Source organism: Bombus affinis, chromosome 10 (genome assembly GCF_024516045.1).
Source record: "Bombus affinis isolate iyBomAffi1 chromosome 10, iyBomAffi1.2, whole genome shotgun sequence".
In the NCBI taxonomy this organism is placed as follows: Eukaryota; Metazoa; Arthropoda; class Insecta; order Hymenoptera; family Apidae; genus Bombus; species Bombus affinis.
Window position 1 is genome coordinate 9,820,442 of NC_066353.1, and position 23,634 is coordinate 9,844,075.

A 23,634-nucleotide genomic window follows, 5' to 3' on the forward strand; every position below is an offset into this window, starting at 1 on the left:
CTACATTTTAACATGGTAAAATAGAAATGTTACAGACAAAGATAACAAAAATTGAGTTTAACTAGTTTCTTAAGGACTTTACAAAAAATTCGTTAAAGTGTCTGCTATCGATTCAAAGTGCATGTAAAGTAGCTTCACCTTCGCCACGCCAGCTGTTTCCTACACCACCTTGTGGTTGGACTCTTTGATTTTGAGAACACTGACTGTGCTCTGGACTGGTGGGTTCGCTGCTTCCGGAACGCGGGCCCCTCCAACCGTTATGCATGCCAGGTACTTGTTGAAATCGCTTAATCATCTCGTGCACGCTGCGTCGCCCTGAAGATTTCCATTCGTTCGACGTGTCCTCGTTCTTTCGCGTCGCGCTACTTTCGTCCTGGCACGAATTTATGCCATGATCTCGAGATGAAAGATCCTGCTGACAGTTTCTTAGTTTAAAACAAGCGCATAAGTACGAAGATATCGCTTACAGAGACTACAAAAAATATTTGCACACTATTGTACGCGACAGTACTTTCGTACCGAATACAAACGTTTCATACCACGAAGACGAAACGTAGAATCTGATAAAAACCATTTGGTTGGGAAATAAGCGCGCGTGTGTCAATATTGTTCGCAGCCTTCGATCAAACGTTACATAAAGGCATCGGTTACGTTACATCACCAATCCGCTTTATTACCATTTTATCTCCCATCTTACCACGTTCATAATCTGAACGACTCAATGAAAAAAGAAGGTAGATAAAACAATTAGCTCTGCCTGTAATACATACATCGCGCCGTTAAAACTCTCAGAAAGAATCTAAACACCAGAGGGTTCGATCCTATCTTCTGGTCGTAAACGGCACCCATGTACCATCCGCAACGTGTCATTAGAGTCTTGCAGCTTAATCAACACCTTCGTGAACGCTTAGCGTAGTTAATAAAAAGAACCACCGGTTACACACTCACGCGTTGCTGATGGACCTGTTGCCTGGATCCGATCGACGGCGAAGAGGCGGCGCCTAGCGGCGAGCTACGATCCTGTTTGATTACGCCGTCGAAGGTTTCGTTCAATCTGGCAGGCACGTCGAGTACCCTCAGCGTTGACCTCGAGACACCAGAACCGGACGGTAGGTCCCTCATGGACTTGCTGAGTCGTGGTATAGCAGGAATATCAAGATCGTCGAGGCTACCTCGATGAATCGGTGTCTCTCCGGGGATCTCGAAGCTTCTATCGTGAGGTCTGTCGTCCAGCAGATCCTCCAGAGACCTGGCACGAGCAGGTGGGAACTGTTGATCGTTGTTGAACGTGGCTTTAGCCGGTCTTTCGCTGTGTCTTCCCTTCCCACCTCTGGAAAGACGTTGCTGAAGATGCATGTGCCTCTCGTCGCACCTAGACCTTTCCGCCGCCACGCATCTCGTCAATTCCGAGATTTGCCCTCTGGTCCTCCTCTCCAAATTGGCCACCTTCAAGTCCAATCTCTCGTGCGCCTGATCTATATGAGCCTTCAACTCAGCCTTGTCCCTCTCCAATTTGGCCTCCATGTGCCTGAAGAACGGGGCACAGTAGCACGTGTATCCCACTCCCACCGGACCCTTCCTGATGTTTCCAGCCAGGTCCAAATAGTATTGTTCGCCACGGCCTAGTGGATCCGGTGGCAGGGAATCCAAACGCGGCTGAGGAAACGCTTCCGGATCGGGATAATAGTGGCAACCGTACGGTGACCACTGTCTGCCCATCACGGCCTTCTCGAAGTGCACCTTGTTCTGCTTGGCGGACGATTTGTGCTTCTTTTTCTCCTTCTTCGTGCAACTATCCCTGCTGCCGCTGGTCCCACTACCGGTCTTCTCTCGCTTCTTCTCGTTCTTGCTGCTGCTCTTCCCGTCGACCTTGTCCAGAGTCGCCGGCGTACTCTCCTCCTCGCGACTCTTGCTCCGCGTTCTGCTCTTGCTTCGCGCTTTACCGATTATCTCCAATATCTCTTGCAGGTTCTTGCGCCTGGCGATGTCCTTCGCGGTCTCCCCCTGCTTGTTCCGCAGGCTACGATCGCAGCCAGCCTCCAGCAGGATCCTCGTCAGCTTCCGACGTCCCATGGCCGCCGCGATGTGCAGCGCCGTGTCGCCGTTCTGCGTTTAGAAACGATCGTTAGTCGTCGCACAAGCCGTCTTTTACCATGGGCATGGGGTTTTTACTCGTGTTTTAGTCGCTTTATCGGCGGATGGTTCTCTCAGATACCAGAGACTCGCACGATCGATGCGCGCAGATACGAGGATGATCGTTCGACACAGACTTTTCTTTTTCGCGTTTCTTGGATCGACTTTGATCGTGGAATATCCAAGTGGCAAGGGGCAGATAGAGATCTATGGGATAAGAAGGGTATTGCGCGAAACCTCGACTTTGGGTATTTATAAAATTAAAGAAAATTCTAGAAGGGTACGGGAGGAACGTACGACCACACGTACAACCTCCTCGCTTTAGGCTACGCGAGAAAAGAGAAACTTAGAACGACGTGGCAGGTGTTTCAAATTGTTACTTACTTTATTCTGATCCGATACTCGACAAAGCGCAGAGATCAAAATCCTCGTCACTCCGGCGTGTCCGTACCTGGCAGACGTATGCAACGGTGTATCTCCGTACTGAAAAATCGCAAGCCTGTTAAAATCACCTGCTAGTTTCGCTGTACTCGCTCTAACAGATTTCCAATGGTTTTAGCTGTTTACACTCGTCGTAGCTTACTCTTCGCGACACGTTTTAGGCACGCGTTTTTCAAACAAGCCTCAACTGTCTAAAAACCTAACTATCTCATGTTCAATTCAATTCGATTACCCTATATTAAACCCTCGCTCGATCGAACCCTTTTTGAATCAACCATCTCACCGATTAATTTCCGTATACTGGCGAAACGAAACACGACGAAAGCGCATTTGAAGGCGCGTTAAAGTCGGCAAACTTCGAAAGGCCGAAAGGAGGAGGTACGTACGGAAGAGAGCAACGAAGAGGAAACAAAGGGAAGAGATCGAAGCTGTTACTCACGTTGTTTTGAAGGTCGGGATTGCATCCGGCCAGCAGGAGTTCGCGGCAGCTTTGGTTGTGGCCATTTTGGCAAGCGAGGTGGAGCGGCGCGAATCCGGCCAGATTTCTCGCGTGTAGAGGTGCTCGTTGGGTGCCAAGGGCCTTCGCCAGGGCGGCAACCGTCCTGCTGTATCCGCGCCACGACGCCTCGTGCAACGCTGAATTTCCATGCTGAAACACGCGCCGATCGATTGACGAAGTCGAACGAAGTACAAACGTGGCTCGAAGATGATACCGATCGATCAAAGCTTGTCCGCGCTTGTCGGTGAGACTGGATCAACAGGACGAGGGGATACGAGCCGGGAAAAGGGAAAAAAGAAGCAAAGGATTACTTACTGTTGATATAGACAGGCGCGGCGGTCTCTTCGTCGTATCGGATACGAAATCGGGCAAAACGACGACAGATCGTTAATCACCGTTCCAACTGTGTTCCTCACCGATTCGTAGCTATCTGTCCGACCACTGGTAATGACGATTAATTGATTTACTTTGCCGAGAAACGCTGGAACCGACGGTCAGAGAGCTTGACGAAGCTCGGGTGCAACGCATACGTCGTATCTTCTTCTTATTTATTCCACAGAGATATATCCCGGCATAATTTATTCGCGGTCGTTTAGCTCTGTTTTCGACGTATCGATAATGCGCGACTGGTTCGGCGAATCACCATTTGCCAGCGATTTAAGAGCGTCGATTTTTAGGAGTATCGCGAACAGAAGTTTACGGACAACGATGAATTTACGAACTGATCGATTCGCCTTAACGCGAATCTTAACGATCAATTACGCGAAAGCGTAGGAAAACCAGTATCGATGGAAACTTCGTTTTTAGACGAAACAGAATTCGATAACGCGATTGAATGGAAAAAATCGCGTATAAAATATCGCGTTGACTGTGAATGCTTTAAGCTAACGACTCGATTTACAGGTCCAGTTATTTCCTTACAAGCTTCGAAGGATCGGCACGTACTTTACAACCTGGTCATTTCCCTTCACCGTATTCTCCGCGATAAAACTATATTTGCAGGCTGGTAAACATGTCAATCGCGGAGTTAAAGCGTGTAGGAACACGTAAACGTGCAGAAGGGAAAACCAGCTAAATGGAGACGTGAAATCTCGAGCGTGGCTCGAGCGATCCGGCCAAGTTTATCGTGGGCGGTTCCCTTCAGGGTGGGTAGTGTCGCGCGCTGCGTCACAAAATGCCTATTCAATTTAGATCAGCTCTGTACGCGCTACGTTCCATTCGCCACTCGTTCGGATAAACGTCCAAGATATGCCATTTTGCGAATTCGCGTATCGAATCGCCCATCTTTAAACGATGCATTAAAATCTATAGCGAAGAATATTGTAAAAGAGAAAAAAAAATAATCTCACGACAACAAGGCCACCGATCCCGTAATTATATTTTACAGTCTTTCGATCCTGCGTTTTACAACCATTTTTAGTAGCAGTTTCCGCTGAGATTAGGCATTTACCGCTGTTAAAATCGTATGAAAAACGAGAGGTACTTACTTTCCATACATTTTTGATAATCCTCGGGCGTGTTTTATATTTGGTAATGTTTGGACCGAAGGATCAAGATTGGAATTCGAGTTGAAATTAGATTTGGCCGAATCGAGTGTCATAATCCGCGTTACGAGTGGCTCGATATTATGGCAACGACGTAAATGAATACCGTTAGTGGTCGATGAGAAAGTTAAACGCGACTATCTTCTTCGATTTAATGGTAGACGTTATAGCTCGGCTTTAATTCTACTTTCATCCGAAACGAGGAGATTGAAATCTATAAAATAAACAGGACGAAGAGGAAGAGCGAAAAAATTGGAACTTTCAAGGGCTTTCTTTTCTCCGTAAGGAAAATTTATTCGAACGAATCTGAGAATAGATTCGTTGTCTCTCCTCTTGGTTCGTTAAAACGAGATAACGAATTTAATTTCATCGGCGCGATGCGAAAATTATATCGTTTTATCGAGATACTATTTCGTCGCTGTGTATTTAATCATTTACGCTCGATAACTTTGATATAAACGCTAAATGTTTCTCTTCCGACCCTTTGCGATAGCACGCGACTCGCCAGTTACCGTACCCGTTTCCCACTACTTCTCGTTTTATCATTGTTCCGTTGGTTCGCCATCGTGCAATCAATTTATAGCAGTCATTAGCCTTGGTACCTTCGTTAGAATGAAAAACTGCGATCTATCGTGACTTTTTTTCTCATTAGCCAAGCAAAATCTTGTTAGGTAGGGTTGAGCATACGTACATCGAATCGACGCAGAGAAAACTCTAGTCGTTCTTTTTCTTCCACGCGAAAAGAGGAAAAATCTGCAAAAACTACGCAACCTTAACGGTTACCCTGCGAAATAAAAATATCTTTACCGTTTCGAGAAAAACATTAACGCAAATAATCCTGCTATGGTCCGTATTTTTTATCAGAAAACCTATGTATACGTAATTTGCTTCTAATTCCGATGTACGTACGTATGTAGAAACGAAATGGCCTGTAACTACGTTGTTAAATTCTCTGCGCGAAACTCGTGCGGCGTGCACACCTCGCGGTATTCCCGGCCTCGATTTTCTGCTTTTGCACGGACAATTTGCCGCTGGTGTCCCGCGGCGAAACACCCAGCCCACGTATCGGTTTCACGCAGTGACGTCAATGATCGCAACACCGCCGTCTCGCCATCACGTTTTTCTCCGCGTTTCCACGAAAAGAAGCGAAAGAAATTTCCGCGGGCTTCTCGTCGATGAATCTCACGCGTCGACCAACGACCGTTTCTCGTGCTTGTTCGCCCCTTGCTGGGTTAAAGTTGAACCTTCTGATACCATATTTACCGATGACTGGCTTACACGCGATGCGTTCGCGTGTACTGCCCGGTAAACGATTTAGAGAAATGCAGGAGGCTGCGGGTAAAAGTGGCACAGAGAACGATGGCACGTTAATCGACAGGTAACTGTACTTATTATCGTGAAAATATTGGAATTAACTCGTTAAGTGATTAAGGGATGCTGCCACGACAGGTACGGACGTAGCGATCGGCAAATATAAATAGCACTTGGTAATTTCCAGATTTCAGCCATCGGAATTTACAAATACGCGTTGCTCTTTGTTCTAGACAAATTGAATCGTACAGTCGATTCGAAACGAGTTGGAAAGATACAATTACGAAAAAGAAAGAAAAAATAAAAAATAGAAACGCTACTCGCACGAAACACGAAGCTAAAACATGGTAGCGAGACAGCTCGCTACCGTGAAACACCGACGAGAATCCGCCAATAACCGTACAGCTAATTCCAACTACGGACAGGAGTTCGTTAAATGCATCAGGTTCTAAATCACTACGACAGAAGACAGCGCGTACGCGAACGTCTCTGTTCACCGATGGATATGTACACTTAGCGCGGCTTCCTCATTCACGTCATCTCACAATCGTATTCAATCGTACACAGCGAACGATACTCGAAGAAAATGAATTTCCTCCTGTTTTCATCGGAAGAAACAGCACCGAGCTACGTGATAATAATAGCCGGCGGTTGGCTCCATAGCTTCGTATGATTTATTATATATTTATCCAGGCTGTTGAACCCTCTCGCAGACGATTTCTCCGTGCTCCCTGGCCGGCCCGGTGTCTTCTTCTTGCTTTCGCTGTTCTAGGCCTTCGTTGACCCTGAAAGGCGCGATCACGACGCGCCTCGTCGGCCAAGCCAACGTCGATAGCTATATACCTGGTGGACAACGACGCGAGCAGGATGGGTCAAGCGTGGCCTTTCGAGGCGACTGCTCCAAGGGTCATCACGATGCTATCGCTCAACCGCAGGAAGAGAACGTTGTTCGTCGAAGCGCGTGGACGTACGTGCACGCTCACGGACCTCCGGAGGACTCGGAAGTCGCCGCCAGAACCGCCATGCATCATCCTATTTTTTCCTCTCGCGGATCCTACCTCCTGCATTGTCTTCTCTTCGCGTCAGGGTGGCTCTCAAGGAGAATCGAGGGTTCGTTAGTTCGGGGTGGATCGGCGAGTTTCTCGTCAGAGAGAGAAGTAGGTGGATTTCGCTAGTTGGGCGGCTCCTGTAGATTCAGATTAATTAAATTGCCACAACTGTTTTTTCAAAAGTACCGGAATAGTTTTCTTTTTTCTTTTTTAGAGAGAAATTTCGTGGGTCTGCAACGTCGTGTCCTTTGGAATTTGAACGATTCTCTGTAAAGCGTCCAACGAAAAATTGTTTAGAATGCAACAAGCTGGTAGACGTTGCGTAGAGCAATTTGTAAGAGCATTGTCATTTTCGTATCATACGAGTCGAGCAGCCCCGAGAAACACATGCATAATGTATTGTCATGGTGACTGCATCCAGAGCATCCAGATCGTGTCGGAATGTAACCTGTAAGAATTTCCTGTACCGTTCGCGATGATTATCGAGGAGCGTGTTCATGTTGATGCGAGCGAAGAGAATTTCGCGAATACCTACGTAACAACGAACCTTGCTAGAGTTTCTCTCGAATTTTATCCTGCACCGTCGAAAGCGTATCCATATCGTCCGAACATTAGGACATCGTTCGTAGAATTATCTCGTACATTTATCTATGATTCTTCCAACCAGACTCTTTCACGCAACTCTTCGGTATCTTTTCCATCAGGAATATAGCTGTACAGAAGAGATTCGTAGAATAGGATTTGGTATCTTTCTCAAGGACCGGAATAGAAAGTATTTTTCAACAGTCGACGTAATTAATCGACGTCGTGATCATCGATTACGTTTCATTTTTCTTCGAGATTCGCGTGCATTTTTTTAGAAAGAAGATGAATTCGAAAGGCATCGGCATCTATTATCAGGCTGGTGTCATCAACGGTCTCGAGCAGTATCCTATTACCTGCTCGTCAGTTCCTATGTTCCTTAGAACATTACACCTTTATTCCGTCAAGACCATCCATCTATCAGGACATGTTATGCGTAACAACCAGCGAACTTCATCAAAATCTCTGATCGACTCGCTGCAGGCTTCCCCGCCGAACGATTAAGAAACTTCAAGAAGACTAATCGCCAAAGCGAGGTCCTCGAAGCGCGCATGTCCGCCTGGAAAATCCTTAACAATCGCCACGAGGCCTTCAGTGCCATCGACTAAACAGTTTCAAGCCAGTTCTCGTTTCCTGCTTGTTAGATCGTCGATGTTCTGGTTGGGACATTATGACGTCGATCAGGAGGCTCGTCGATTTTATCGATTCTATCGATCGTGTTACGCGTATCGGTCAGAAAATATGTTTCAAATGTCAAATTTTATATTTTTGATCCTCGAAATTATCGATGACTAACAACAGGCAATTGTACGTATAAGATGGCAAGAGAAAGTGGACCAATTATGTAATACCTTTTTGCTTTAGGGAGAAGTCGCGGACCAATTTTCGTTGCTAAACACCAACAAGTAGAGAGACAGAGAGAATTTTAATAACTTTAGTAATTTTTATAAAGATACTTATCAGATTTCTTTTAATCTCGGTTATTCAGAATTTGATAAATATTCTTAGATTAATCAAGTTTATCGATAAGTTGGTTTGATAGCTTTGGGTACTATGAAAAGTAATCGCCGTTTATATTATAAAACTAGAAGCGTACTCGTTTAAAAAAGTTAACAGATTACCGTAAGGAATCGCGTTTCATTTATACCACGCTTGAATGAAACTCAAAGAAGACTAATCACTGGTTCGACCTTCGAGGTAAAAGTATCTATTTAAAGGAACGTATAAATTGCCATGAGACTCCGTGTTGCGCGTTATGCTACGTCGATTCCATCTATTCGGTAGAACTCGCTGCGCATGATAACGACTAAACGTAATTAAAATCTTAGATGCAATTTGTCTCGCGCGTGGTCGCCACACTTGTACGTTTCATTCGCATCAAATTCTCGTAGTCGTGCGAAAGTACCATTAAACAAAAACTATATGTACATACATATTTGTGGATCAAATTAACCAGCGTATAAGTGCAAATACAGCAAATACAATGACACGCGAATTTACAGCCGCTGCAGGACTTCCCCCTTTCCCAAATTTTCTCACAATCAGATTCTCCCGTTTCTTCACGTTTCTCGAAATCGAATCGAACCTGCATCCTCTCCATTCACGGCCGGCATCATCAACTTCGATCACCGGCATCATCCTCGTCCAACTACCGCCGTTCACACATTCTAATCCCATGGTTGGCCGGTAAAAGAAAAACAAGTTGCGAGCAATCGCCACGAGGCAGATGCCCATCCCATCTCTGAAACGCTCTTCTGGTCCCATTTCCTGTTCGTCTTTCTCTACCTATATGCTTTGCGGTTCACGCGCGGACAAGAAGAAACGGCGCACAAACCGTCTACCCATGGTTGGTCAAGGAAAATCAAGGCGAAGAAAAAGAAGTCTGGCGATCACGCCTTTATTCCGGCCGCGCATCGATTCGATCGATCCATCAGTGGGTCGTATCGTGCGTAATAACGAGACGAGATAGCAGCGGAGGACGCGTGTGTTCGCGCTACGACGAGCGTGTTGCGCGCGCGAGAGTCGCGTGTGCCATGGTTCATTGACCATCGAGGCGTTCGCCAGCTACGGCGAAGGTTCCTACGGCCAGGTTCCTCTTCTCCCTAGCTCTGAGCTCGCATCGAATGCCGGCTTCTTCTTCTTCTTCTTCTTCTTCTTCTTCTTCTTCTTCTTCCTTCCACCACGGTTCCAGCTTTTTTCCCCTTTGTTGCGCGCGCAACCGAGGGAACACACTCTCGGGTAAGCACGAGTCTTTCTCAGGCAAAACGAGCGTGTGTGCGGTTTGCCCGACAGAATAAACCACAATGTAGCGGGCCAGGGGCGGACAAGGCGCGAAATCATCGCTCCGCAGAGCTGACATTCTTCTAATTTTAACTCGCACCCTTTCGTCGTCTTCTTTCGTCAAACGAAGCAAGTGGAGGATCTTTTGGCTCGCAGCGAACCGGTTACGAGTCGTTTGCTTGGGTTGTTTCAGACGCTTGAAAGTCGAAGCTGTCGATGTCACTTATTATAGCTTCCGAAGTTTAGCGGTACCGTTACATCTGTTTGTCTTTCTAAACGATATTTACTTGAATCGTTTGCAAGTTGCTGTAAATGTAGCCTCCGATGTCGAGGATAGATATTTTAAAGAGGCGATTTAAAGAAACGCGCGTCGTGCCGACTCCTCGCCTCGTATCGCTGCTTTCTTCCTTTACTCGCTCGACACGCTTCGTTTTCTACGTGCCATATCTCGTTCTTCGCACCTTAGTTCGGTGATTTCAGCCTTTCAAGTTATACGATGCGCCAAAATTTTGTTCTACATTTTCGACTCGCGTATGTACAACGATATCGTGTAGTCGTCGCGATATAAAGTTGTAACATAACGTGTTCCAGCGAAGGAAAGATTAATTCGATTAGTAAGTTGGAAGAAATGGCAGCTGTGCCAAGGGAAAATACGGGTGGAAAATTTATAGGAGCAAACGAGCAGGTTGTAGGTTTAATTCATCGTAAGAATAGGTGGCTAACGGACGCTGTCCGATAAGCATCTGACATGTATAAACAGTCACCTGGAAATCCTGCGTTTCGTGATCAGATCGAGCCGGTGAAAATTGTTGCTTAATTTATGGTTGCTTAATAATGGTCCTCTTGGTGTTCCACCAAACAGATTCCATTTCAACTTTCATATTTTCACACCTACATGTAGCATACGTTTGATCAAATTACCTTTAATTTACATTCTATATTTCACCCGTACAAGTCTTTATATTTCTATTTAACATCCACGTTTATAGAAAACGCGGAGAAAAGCAAAACATCATCCCTTCGCGACAAATCCACGCGCCTATCGCTACATCTTCTTTCCTGTGGCTTCGTTTCTCTCGCGGATCGAACTATTCCATTAAACCACTCCGAAGTGAACACGTCTTATTATACAAAGCAAAAAGCTGAATCTGGTATATAATGTCGAAAGGATTAAGTAGAAATTGTAAGCGTAAATGCAGCGAGATCAATAGGATGTCACAATGGCCGGTGGTTTCCGTTCATCGACATTGTGGCGCAGGAACAGGATCTGACGAATGCAAAGGGCAGATTCCTTGATGCGTCCCTGACACGTACCACTCGGAAAGCCGATCGGTGGCTTTGTAAAGAAGATGCTTGCTCCAGGCATTGTTGCATGTGCATAATATACGTCGGCCATTATACCAACTCACGCCACAAGTCGCATTTCTTTTCGCTTCGCGTACCGAAGCATTTTTCTTCGATTATTATTGGAAAGCCACGGTTGCTTAATAGCAGTCTGTATTTACGATTTGTATTTCCGTAATAATGTTATTTTTATACAAGTAGTATTTTACGCTATTTGTATATATGTATATATATGAATCCTTTGCATAGAAATTGAATCGAACTTTTGTGTGGCTTTGTGAAATGCATTATTAATAATCGTCTTTTTAATATTTTCTGTTACAGAAGTCGCGTGACTCTTTACAAGGCAGTTTCAACGAAGGAAACCAAAGCGACAGAAATATTGCAACTAAGCGAAACTTTAACGAATCATCCGTGTTACGTTGATCGTTGATTCTTTAGTTATTTAAGGATACTTTGCACACTGCGTTGGTATCGAATAAGTCAAAGTTCAGAAAGCTGTACATTTACTTGAAACCCTGTGGCAAACCACATCTATTCTGTCGATACAAAATTGCAATTTTGTGCGCCACCAATTCGCGAATCATTTTCTTCCGATACAAAGTGTCGTTTTTGATGAAAAATATCTGCCGTGAATTGGAAACTTCTCTATTACAATCATAAACTTCGATCGGAGATTTTCGTCAAAATTTCTCTCATTTTGTTGTTTATTTGTTTTGGAAGGACAAAGAATGGATAAGAAGCGGAAAGGGAAAGGGGATGGAGAAGAATTGTAAGGGAACAGAAGGAAGAAAAGGGAGGGAAGAAACGATCCTAAAATATATTATAATTTAATCGATATAAATTTACCTTTGCTCTTGCTCCTTCCAAAATTTCAGCAACGTCGAAGAAAAGAAAGAACAGAAAAGAGCAAATACCACCACTGTACATATTACGTACAATATCGTGACTGTGGTTTATAGATCAACGCGTGGAAATTCAACACCACTTAAAAGAAGAGAAAAAGAAAGAATTTAAAGGAGCAGAAAGAATAATGGAGAATGTGAAGTCGCTCAATCCAGTAGGTGCGATATCTGATCGGTGGCAAGATTTAAAGTACACGCTGTGTTTTCGCAACCGCAACTCGTTCGCGGTTTTACATCCACCGAGGGAATTCAGAGATCGTTTTCAACGTGGATGTTTATTCGTCGTTTGGTTCTCCTTCAATGATCCAAGAACAACGCCTGGCCGATCTGACAAGCTTTACTACAAGAGACTTCGCCTCTGTTTGTTCGAGCTAAACTGGAACAATGGTCCGCGATGTGACCACAACGACACAAGGACGGTTATTGCTTGTAACTGTACCGGTAAACAGCTATTTTAAGAACTTACGTAACTTTTTGCAAGAGGCAATTTTTGGCGGAAAAAGCGTCCTACTTTTGCAGAAAATTGGACGAACCTCGCGACGCGTTCAAGATCCCTAGGGAACTGAAGGGAGTATTTAGTTCGGAAGAAGGCGGAGAAAACCTTGTGAAATTTATCAAATCGACGGACACACGGAAGGAGATTTAGTCGATGCGACGTCGAAAAATGGAAATAAGAAGAATTATCTTATCTGGAAGATTGAGAATTGAATTAAAAACAGCAGAATTGTAATTGCGTTCTAGTATTAGAGAAAAGATGTTAAAAATGCGTGGAAGAAAATTGTTATTCCTGCAACAGATCTATAACACATCTAAGAAATTTTTGAAACGTTTCTCAACGAAAGAGTTTGATTTAGTGGCCGATCGAATATAATCGATTCCCTTTTACTTGCATTTCCTTTCGAAGGACGCCCGAGACCGCTTCTTTCCGAGGCAGCTGCGTCGAATCACCGTAAGATTGATCATCGCTGTCCGTCCAGGCACGCTGAAAATTACGGAAACCGATTCCGGTTTCTAAGCGCGCATCTCGTATCTTCTCCGCGGCAAGAATCGCGAAAAACCGAGCACGCTGTTCTCCTACCGAGATCATAGCTGTACTCTTCTTTTTCTTCGTCTCTGTTTCTTCTCTTTTCTTCTTCTTTTTATTTGTCCGTCTGTAAAAGGATACTGCGCGCAAAACACTAAGTACAAAATTACCAAGGTTTACCAGACCTCCCTTATGTTCCTTTCTTTTTACCTAATTGATAGTTACGTCGTCGGTTGACGTAACGTTATTTATCATATAAATGGATACAATTAAGTGGAAAGCATCGTCGACTTATTAAATAGAAACAGAATCACTTGGGTGGTTTAAAAAGCGACAGTAAATGGAAGATCATTTTTGAAGATTCTTTTTGCCAATAGCGAAACTAACTAGTAAGCCCGATGAACTGTTAATTCCAAATAATTACAGTAGCTGTCTTATGACTTTTACGCGCTGATATATAAATATATATAAATAATATTTCCTTCGAGGATTTCCATCCGTTCAGAAATACACATACATAGCGCCATAACGTTTCTGTGCACGCAACGAAACTCGAAGCGTAACGAAGCCCGTGCATTATCATTCAAGCGACATGCGTTTCGAAACAGAGAAGAAAGAGGATGTTCGGTGGAATTCTTTAACCAGAGAAAGAAGAAAGGCAAATAAAAGGAAGCAAGAGAGTTACCCGAAGAGAAAAATCTGTGACGGTCTTGTTCTCCATCTGTACGTGGCTGCTTTGTATCAGCTTGGAAGAGACGTGCACGCGAGTAAGGACAAATGCGCGCACGCCCACGAAGCGGCAGCCACGCGGTTCTAAATCACCAGTAAAAGCTGGCATTGTTAACTTCTGACATTTCCACTGGTCGCAATGCATCAGCCGGCACAAGTTATCTGTTTACGCAAAATGCACGAACGCCGTTTTCTGGCCGTTTAGCCGCGGAAACGTTGCGTCGGCTACTACCAGGCGACAGCTGCTAGTATTGCAAGGTGTTTCGAAATGAGAGCCGAGAGAGAGAGAGAGAGGGAGAGAGAGAAAGAGAGAGAGGAGAGGAGCGACGAAACTACCTCGCAATGATTATCGAAGAACGAGTTTCTCAGATAAACACGATGGCCATTGGGGAAAGATGGAACTTTACGAAGCATTGTTTTGTGGTTTTTGTACACCGTTCTCGGGAACTGTGGTTACCGGAGTTTGCGTGGAAATAGTGGCAGGAAGAGGATTGGAAATGCGAAAGTGATGGTGGTGGTGGTGGTGGTGGTGGTGGTGAGAATAGTGGATGCTGTGAGAAGATTCGCAGGAATTCCTTAGAAACGCGGACATTAGGCTTGAAAGTTTCAAAATTGTAATGTTTGAAATTTTTTGAGACATCGAAAATTCGAAATTGTCAAGATTCTAAGATTCTCTAGGTTATAATCGATACTCGTAACATTCTTACCCCGAAAGGTCCGCCATTATCCCTATCTCGTGTCGTCGAGACCTGGGCAGGGTAAGCGAGTAATTTATGTAACTTATTATTCAAGGTCCACGGTACCGAGTCGAAGTTGTCGATCGTCGCGGAGGCTATCTATCAGTCCCGAGTCATTAGAGGAGTCGAGGCGGCCACGATCGTCTCTCCTCTGCGAAGGATCATTACGTTCTCACATCGCTGCCTCCGCCTTCTTCCTTTTTCTCTTCTTGCGTAAGTCAAATCAGAGGGGAAAAAGAGAGATATGCCAGGATCGAAGGCTGAAAACGCGCCACCATTCGAACCTCTATCGACAAAGAAAACCTCCAACCGTTGAAATCAAATCTCTCGTTCGTATAATTACGTCGAGATCGGGCCACGTTTATTCAGATCCGATCGCTTCGTTTTAAAACCAATAACGCTACAACGTGTTTATCGAACGTTATTTTAATTACTTTGATTACACACATTGATATCTTTGTGCGTTATTCTTCATCACCGTAGCTGACAACAATGCTGTCGGATGCAGGTTAGAGTTTTATTTCGATCGAAAACGTTGAAGCGATGAAGCTATTTCATTTACTTTAATCATCTTCGTGGATGGAATTCGAATAGGATAGTTGGAAACTCTTTGATATTTGTTGAGGTTCACTGATAGAGGAAGTCTCGAGTGGATGAATTTGTAATAGAAAAATATATTGAAATAAGTATACGTATAAATATATAACTATAAGTAGAGATATAGTGTATGCTGATCCAGATACTCGCTCTTTCAATGTTACAATACAATAAGAATATGATAGGGAGCACGCTCATATATTTATAGCTGCAGGACATTACCAAAAAGTTAACCTTGATGTGTAGCTCTAGCTGGAGGCTACAAGAAACAGCAATAGAAATCTACTTATAATTCTTTCGTTTTTACACCTTGTAATCCAAGGCAAAATTTATATTCAAGAGCACAATAATACTCTCCTTATTTTGATTTTTTTTTCATTAAATTCCATCTTTTTCTTTCTTTTACAAAAGAAAAAATGTAGTTTTTCTTGAAGTAATTACTTCAACAATATTCGATACGTAAAGACGGAACAGTTTGTTATGCAAAGTAGAAAAATGAATATTTTCAGGGAATTAAAAGGAATAATTTATCGGCTATCTACGATCTCCGCTAATTCATTGTTACTACTCGAACACAGTAGTGCGGCCACAGAAAACTTCGCAACATCCTTTTTTCAACCTGCTGCATCGCAATTAGATTCATTCATTCACGTCAGGACAATAATCGCAGAAATACCGGTTCCACCCGTTGCGTGTCGATAGATAGACATCTTGATAAACCATTGTCCCGGTTTTTCCTTCCTATTGTACGTAAATTAGACTCGCGTTACGCTATGATGCGGTTAGGCACGACTAATCCGCACCTCCGAACCGATGTTTCCCATCGGCCGATTCCTCTATGACTCTCGAATCATAATATTATCGTTTCATCAATAATAAGAAAATAGAAGCGTAACGTAAGATACACATATTACTTAACGTTCAGGTATATAGTAAAATTACGATATCTACTTTCGTATTGACTGTCGTTCGAGTATTTTACAATTTATTTAAACTACTTCCTAGAAAGAAGTAGCAAACTTTCACTTTCCTTAAGATCACCGTTATTAATTATTATTACTCTCGATACTGCAACTTTCTCCGCTAGTCTCGCTATTCAATCGCCATTAATTATGCGAAGCGTTAAATCGTACGAACGTCTATGTTTGTAGCCTCGAGTCACAGTACACCTTCTGCTAATTATTTTAAACGTTTCTCATTCTGCCAGTCAGATTGTTCCACGAAATTTTATTTCTCCTAACTTTCTCTTTGCTCGCGAATTTCATTTAAATTCGCTAGTACTTCGCTTGAAATATTTCTCATATTTCTGTGATTTATATTATTAAGATCTTTATATTATTAAATTCTCCATGAACGCAGAAAGATCCGCGGTCTATTTACGAGTCGTCAGATTATTAGCGTTATTGGTAAGTAAATTATCGTGCGAGAGGATTTGGTAAAGGACAGGCAGATAATCCTGACGGAAGTTTCACGGAAGCCATCTTCTTTCTCCGCGTTTCGCGTCTCCGGACGAGGCTTTGGTGTACCGTTGTTCGGTGCCTTACCCCTGTCGCCGCGTTAAACGTCTGAAATACGCGTTGCAGCCGCCACGCTAATTAAACTATAAATTCTGATCCGGAAACGGCGCTGTACGACTCTCCAGGCCTAACGATTTCGCGAGAAAGCTTCTAACGAGGTGAAAAGAAAAGTAAGACGGGAGAGGTGCGCGGCCGACGATCTCTCGCGAGACGAGGCGGAGGACGACAACGGACAGCGCAGTCTATATCAAACACCGAGACTTTAATCGGCATCCAGATCTGTTCGCGGAAACCGTGTGCTTTGCCTCGGTGTCGCGTCACCGCGACACTGGCTACACGAACAACACGTCGTTCCAGTCACCGGTATAACGATGACGATCGCGTGGACAGTCAGCTAGATCGGAGCGTTCGATCTTTCGATCGTAGAAATCGGAATGACGCTCTAAATCTCGCGTTTCTGCTTGTAACCATCGGTTCATTTTTATTATGACCGTTGAACGTTTATTTCGTAGGAAGAACGAGCGAGACGAAGGAAACGCGACGAAACTGCTTCTTATCTCTACGTAATAATATACTCCCTGTACTGAGAAATAAGATTGTTCGTGCAGTTTAATAGAACGTAGCTTGCCTCCTCCTTTTGGGATAAAAGAATTCAGTTATTCGTATTTGACGAAGCAAAGAATATACTAGAAGAGCTTTCGATTTTTAATGATCACTCTATATATAACTATAGGCTGTTACTTTCGTAAGGTAACCTGTAATTTTCACCGAACAAACGAACAGATCCAGAGTTTGTCTGAATGCTCGATGATCGTTGGAAACGCGTGGTCATTATCCGCTTAAGGCAGACTTTCGTCTTTCATCTTCCGCTTTTCTTCCAAATATAAAACGCTCGGTTACGTTTAACCAGAAAGAAGAAGAAAGGCGATCAACTTCTCCGTGAGAAGTATTGTTCGAACTGCCACGCGTTTCCTATTTTCCCCGAAAACTAAGATATCCAAATTGTGCGTGCTTTGTTTTCCATTCGATTTAGTCGAAGAAAGAAACGGAGAATTTTCTTCGATTTCGAACGATCGCTCGAAACAACCAGCGGCCATTAGCTACTCCCTGGAAGTAGTCTCTGGTACATTCGTTGAATTCGCGGTATGTAGATGTTCCTTTCTCTCAGGAAGATACATTACACGCGCGAGGCATCCACTCGACCGTTTCTTTTCCTCTGTGAGGCGGACGCGCACAGAAATCGGTGTTTGTCCGGCGAAAAGAATGCGAAATACCGCGGAGAATTCGCCGGTATTATTCACAGGAGCTGAGGGAAAAATGCTCCGCATTAATCGTGGCCGGCAAGAAGAGTCGGATCACCTGCTCGGTATGGCTGGTACACGCTATATTTCCATATACGCGCGCAGCGGGCCAGACGCAGCTGCCGCGATCTGCTTCCTCGGATGAGATCAACCGCTTGCTGCAGCCGCATCCTCGCATTCTTTTTCCCCCAAGAATCGTCAAGTTTTTGATCCAAGCTTTTGGTCGAAGGTTCGGTTCATTTCTGACCGAGTGTTCCTTGATCGAGCAATTCGTTTTTCTCGCAGGTTTAGTTCTATCGTTGCGGGGTAAAATAATTTTATTATTATTTCAAACGTGTAATACGACGAATGGAAAAAATTCCGGCTCGATAGAATCGTCAGTTCGTTTCCTGACATTGTACGATTTTGTGAAATTTCTCTCGGTTTTAATAGCGAGTAGAGACTTCACGTCGTAATTATTTTCGTCTGTATTCCATATTCCTTTAATGAGGAATATTCATTGATTTCATAATAGGGTAGAACAAATTTAAATTTGAGATCAATTACGAAGAAATTGGAAATTGATGTTATGGAAAAACGCGAGCGACTATTAATTAGCGATATAATGATCGCGCAATGAAAGTTTAGTATGGAAAGCAGGGGATGTTGTTACGTTATTATCAAAGAAGATATCTTCCTGAAGGAAACGTTTTACCGTGTAAACAGGACGCGAGGGACTCGGTTATAACCCCAAGACCTAAAGGTTCGAGGTCAAGCGCATTCCTTACTTTATTCTATCGCCCTTTTTATCCCAAGCGCCATTCTGTACGGAAGCCGTGCCTGGCTGATGCAGATCTTACCTCTTAGATCTTCATTTTATTTTCCATATTTTTCCACAACTATCGATTCGATGGTTATGAATTTTCTATTAAGTTGCGTCAACATTATCGTTCGATTTACGTTCTCCAATTCCGCTTTTCAACGCTGTGGCTGTGAAAATTCAAATTCCACAGCTTTATGAAACTTTACCATAGACTATCTGGATCCTTAATGGATTAATTACATGTTCCGCGATACAGAAACCTGTCCAACACCACAAACTTCAACACATCACTCGCCGAACGTTCCTCCGTTACTATCAACGCTCACAAACGCGAAACACCAAATGATAATCCTCGTAACGAACTTCCTACTAATCCGTAAGCCTTCTGCGAATGCAATTGCGCGCAACTATGTACGTGGAGAACGCCTTGCACTCGGATCGCGCGCTACCAAGCACGTTGTCCAGCGCATGTGGAACTATAACGGTCCGGGGCGGTGATTTTCAACTCATTCGATCGTGCGCACGTCGAACTCGCCGAGATCGATCCATCCCGGCAGAGTGCAAGGTAAACAGAGGCTGGAAGAAGAGAGGAAGAAGCTGGAAGGACGGCCTGGATGAAAAATGACCGCGCCGGATCGAGGTGGAAGGGAGCATTAAGAGGGTCTTAATCGATTTCGCGTCCTCGTTCGTCCGTCTTCTTTTTTCTTTCCTGTTCTTCTATCTCTGTTCCCCGGTTACGCACGATATAATCGTCCCGCCATGCAAATGCTTCGCCCTTCTTCCTCGTTCGACACAGCGCGACTCATTGTCGGTGGAGGTTGAACGACGAGAGGCTGGCTGCGCTGCATCGATTACACAGGATACGCGGCAACGCAAATGAATTACGAGTCAATTGTGCCCGGTTATATGGCATAGCCAGATGCAGGAAGCGAAGGATCGAAGGGTTCTCTGCTTTCGTTGCCGCTCGTCTCGTACGTTAAACGGCAGCTACACGACGAGACCTATCTCGAAGAGTGTCTGCACAGTCCGGGTCTCGCGCGAGGCGAATCGAGTATCACAATGCCGACTCGCCGTCGGCAACTTCGAAACGGTGAAATATCCTATTAACATCTAGAGGGTGTTCTAGATCTCAATCCACAAGATTTCTGCCAACGTGTTGGCTTGGGACGTCGTTTTGGGCAAGAAACGTTACACGCACCGAGTTAGGACATTACAAGAGGGAAACAGGCAGTAAAAATAGTCAGTCGCGTTAGAAGTTAAGCAGCTTGTTTATACTACTTTTCCTATCCCTGTAGGACCATGGTTTTTGCTACATCTTTTGTTCCAAGTAGCCTGCCAAACGTGTTGGAAAAATTTGTCGACAGAAATCTGTAACACCCTGTACGTGTACGGAAAAACGTACAAATATCAGGTATAGAAGAGTAGCGGCTATCGACGAGAGAGAAGTATCGTATGAAAAAGAAGACGATCAAAGAATTAGTTAACTGCTACGAGTATTAATGGAGGATTTGATCTTTACATGCCATAAGCATGGGAGATCTCACATTATAATAAAATCCTATGTAGCATCGTCGTAAAGCGGATGCTTTATTGTGTTCGGGAACATGGTTGCACGCCGCCAGAGCCTTTTCAGCCGGCGTGATCCGCCGGTATATACTCGCTCTCCGTTTTACGGTTTGATTATGAAACATGAAACCGACCGGCGACCGTGCGATCGACCAACCGATTTGCGATTACGAGCTCGATTTTTGAGGCTTTTATGGACTTCGTGAGAGATCTAAGTGGTTAGGTTCCTGGGTTTGGAGGTTCGCTTCTCTTGATGAGGGTTTTCGAGGGCGAACGGCTTCTCAGATTGTGCTTCGGTTAATTGGCCATCGAGCGTATTGCTTACCAGTGTTGAAATTATGGTTGGCCTAGGGTTAGTAAAAAGATTTACGTATAAGGAACACCAAGTACCAAAGTGTCGTTTGTAACTAATTACGTTTATGCATAAATAATATGAAGCGGTTGGTTGCTCTCCAAATATATGTTTCGAACGTACAGAGTTAGAAGTTAAGAGTTAGAATTTCTGAAGGAAATCTTCCCTCAAATTGCAAATGTTACCGACTGATTCGTATAAGAGAAAGAATGACACGTATCAACGTGACAGTTTCCCATGAAAGATCATTTGCTCTATCTTGAATCTAGTCACGAATTAGAATTCCCCTTGGAAAGAGAGGCGAACGCGGAGAATGAAACGACCGGTCTGAAATCAAGAATCAGTTACACGCTGCCTTCGCTTCCTCCCTTAACGAACACCTGTGGACCGTACGCAACGAACCGACCACGTAAAAGAAAAAGGTGTTCGCTAGTTATAAATTTCACGCACGATTTTCCAGCTTCGATTCCACGGCTATGCCCGTTCCTCCGGGACATCGTGCGCGATACGTTGCTTGCGTGCAACTTACGTGTTATTTTCCCTTAGCGTTGCCATTTTATTTGGAGCAGCCTCTTTCCTGCTCTTTCGTCGCTCTTTCACGCGACTATTACGAGCGAAATACGCGTACGACACGCACCGTCGTAGAACCTTCCAACGACCTGGCAAGAAATGTAAATTTGTCCGACTATGTTTGCCTCGTGGCCTGGTGCGAGTTAAAGAAAACCGATACCGTGGATGCAACAATTTACCGCGACAATTATTGCAAGTTATCGAGAATTGTACAAGAAACGTTTGCATGGCGCGTTGCACCAGGGAATTGACCGTCTGCTGTTAGCAGTAACATCGAGTATCCGGTTCGTTACGCTTCTTGTAAGAGCCGTTTACACGGTTCGATTCATCGAAATTGAAATCAATGTAGTTTTATTCGGTCTTCGATGTTTCCAATCGTTGCTTCTGTGGAGGAGTTAATTAAGACAGCATCTGCCAGTATAATTTTAATTTCAAACCGCTATAAACGAGAAGACGTTTAACGCGAGAATACTATAAAGAACAGAGTTGAACTTTAAACACGTTGACTGTGTCGACTCGAAGTCGCCTGACCTTTCATCGCGACTAATATTTATGCCGTCAGGGCTCATTGGAGAACCGAAAACATTAATCAAAGTCGATAGTATCGGAAACGTAGTGATTTCTCTATTCGTTAATACTCCGTATCAATTACTCCGTTAATTCGCGCAAGTTTCGATAAATCTTAAAGCGATACCTTATAAAGGAGAAATAACTCAATGCAGGCGTCTGGAGGTCGTAAAAGCTTCGGATAACGAGAGGTTGTATTCCGCGAAGAAGAATCGAAGCGCGAGTTGAGGCACGCCGCGCGACGTAGACAAGAAGCTATCGGACGGTATACTCTCTCTTTCGAGACGTGGCAGACGATACGTTCTAAAAATGGCATAAAACGGCCACGCAGCTCGGGCACAGCGTACGCGCTGCGATTCCGTAATGATGGAAAATAGTTGCATTATGTTGTAGCTGGTTTCTTGTTGTTACACGCGTTTCAGAATACGCCCGCCCACTTGCATCAACCGAGTAAACGAGTACACGCAAGAAAGTGTAGTTTTAAACTGGTCGAACGAATCATCGCGCAGCTGCAAACATTCTCCGAAAAAGCTCCGCCAGCAAAGAAATCCCGTTCGGCGAATAGTGGAAATTAAATCGAGTAGATAGAATAGTCGATTGGCTCGGTGGTGGAGGAGACACGGCAGGTTGACGAGTTTTAAGAAAAGAAAAAGAAAAGTTCGGTGAGAATGGAAGGGCACGCGACATCGCAAGATAGCAGATTAACGAAAGAAAGATAGAAATTCCAGCTTTAAATGTTTCCCACTGAATGAACATGGTAACGATTCATCGGACGTAAATAAATGAAATTCTGAGCGCGGTTGGCGCATCAACGTCCGGTCGCTGAATGCTAATATCGAAGGGCAAAAAAATCTGACGTACCGTAGAACGACGCCAAGTGTCGGGCTATACTTGTTACGTGACAGCTTCGAGAAGACTGGCGACTACACTTCCGTTGATCTACTATAGTAATGATACTGCATGAACGCAGAGGTACCATGCAAGACACTTTGTCCGAGATAGTCGAGATTATCAAGGCTAACGCGCCATCAGCGTCTATTCTCGCCACGGGCAGCGATGGCGTCGACCTACCGTTGATTCTCAAACTGCCCATCGTCCAAGGTCTTTTGTAATCTTGATAATGCGACCCTTATTACGAAAGTACAGAGAGATCCCTATCGTGGCTGTTACGTTGGAAAATTCGCTCGTAGGAAGTACTTGCGCGAAATTGTGTAATTTCTAAGAGATTTAATTAACCTTTTAACGACGTTGGCTTTAATCGATACGTGACTTTAATAGCGACGCTTTTAATAGTAATTTAGTAGCAGTAAGAATTTGATAGCAGGCTTTTTACAGCAATTTTGGTATTCGTATAGAATTATGACAAGATATTAGCATCTTAACAAATACGAATAGAGTTACAGTTATTATTTGCGATTAATTTCTGAAGGTTTAAGGAAAAAGATTTAGATTAGCTTTCAAGCTTTTCCTATGAGTAACAGCTACGAAACGAGCAACCACGGAGAACCTCGAGATAAATTACGAAATAACGCTTTTAAAATCCGCCTTAATTCTGCAAAGTACGATCTTCCACGCTCATTCCCTTCCTTCCTTCCCGCAGCAACATTTTGGGAAAAACATTTTAATAAACGACGTAATGACACTGCGCCCTGAACGGTGGACGTTCACGTTGTATAACGTCCTTCCAGTCATGCTGTGGTTTCTCTCCTTCGTTTCTTTTTCAAGGACTGACACGAAAGTCTCTTCTGGACGTCGTTCACCACTACAACTGTGGCTGGCCACTT

The 23,634-nt window shown here is 44.1% G+C and overlaps 1 protein-coding gene across 4 annotated transcripts in view; it reads right to left on the reverse strand.

Annotated features, from left to right (window-relative positions):
• Window positions 1-23,634, reverse strand: part of LOC126921068 (ankyrin repeat domain-containing protein 6) — a 133,487-nt gene that overhangs the window by 1,225 nt on the left and 108,628 nt on the right. For 3 of the 4 annotated variants that reach the window (XM_050732281.1, XM_050732282.1, XM_050732280.1), the window contains 4 exons: window positions 3,014-3,223; window positions 2,518-2,616; window positions 949-2,106; window positions 139-415 (listed from right to left, as the gene is read on the reverse strand). In XM_050732281.1, coding sequence (XP_050588238.1) covers window positions 139-415; window positions 949-2,106; window positions 2,518-2,616; window positions 3,014-3,223 — 1,744 coding nt within the window. The remainder of the gene's footprint in view (window positions 1-138; window positions 416-948; window positions 2,107-2,517; window positions 2,617-3,013; window positions 3,224-23,634) is intronic. The other variant, XM_050732283.1, reaches the window with a different exon arrangement.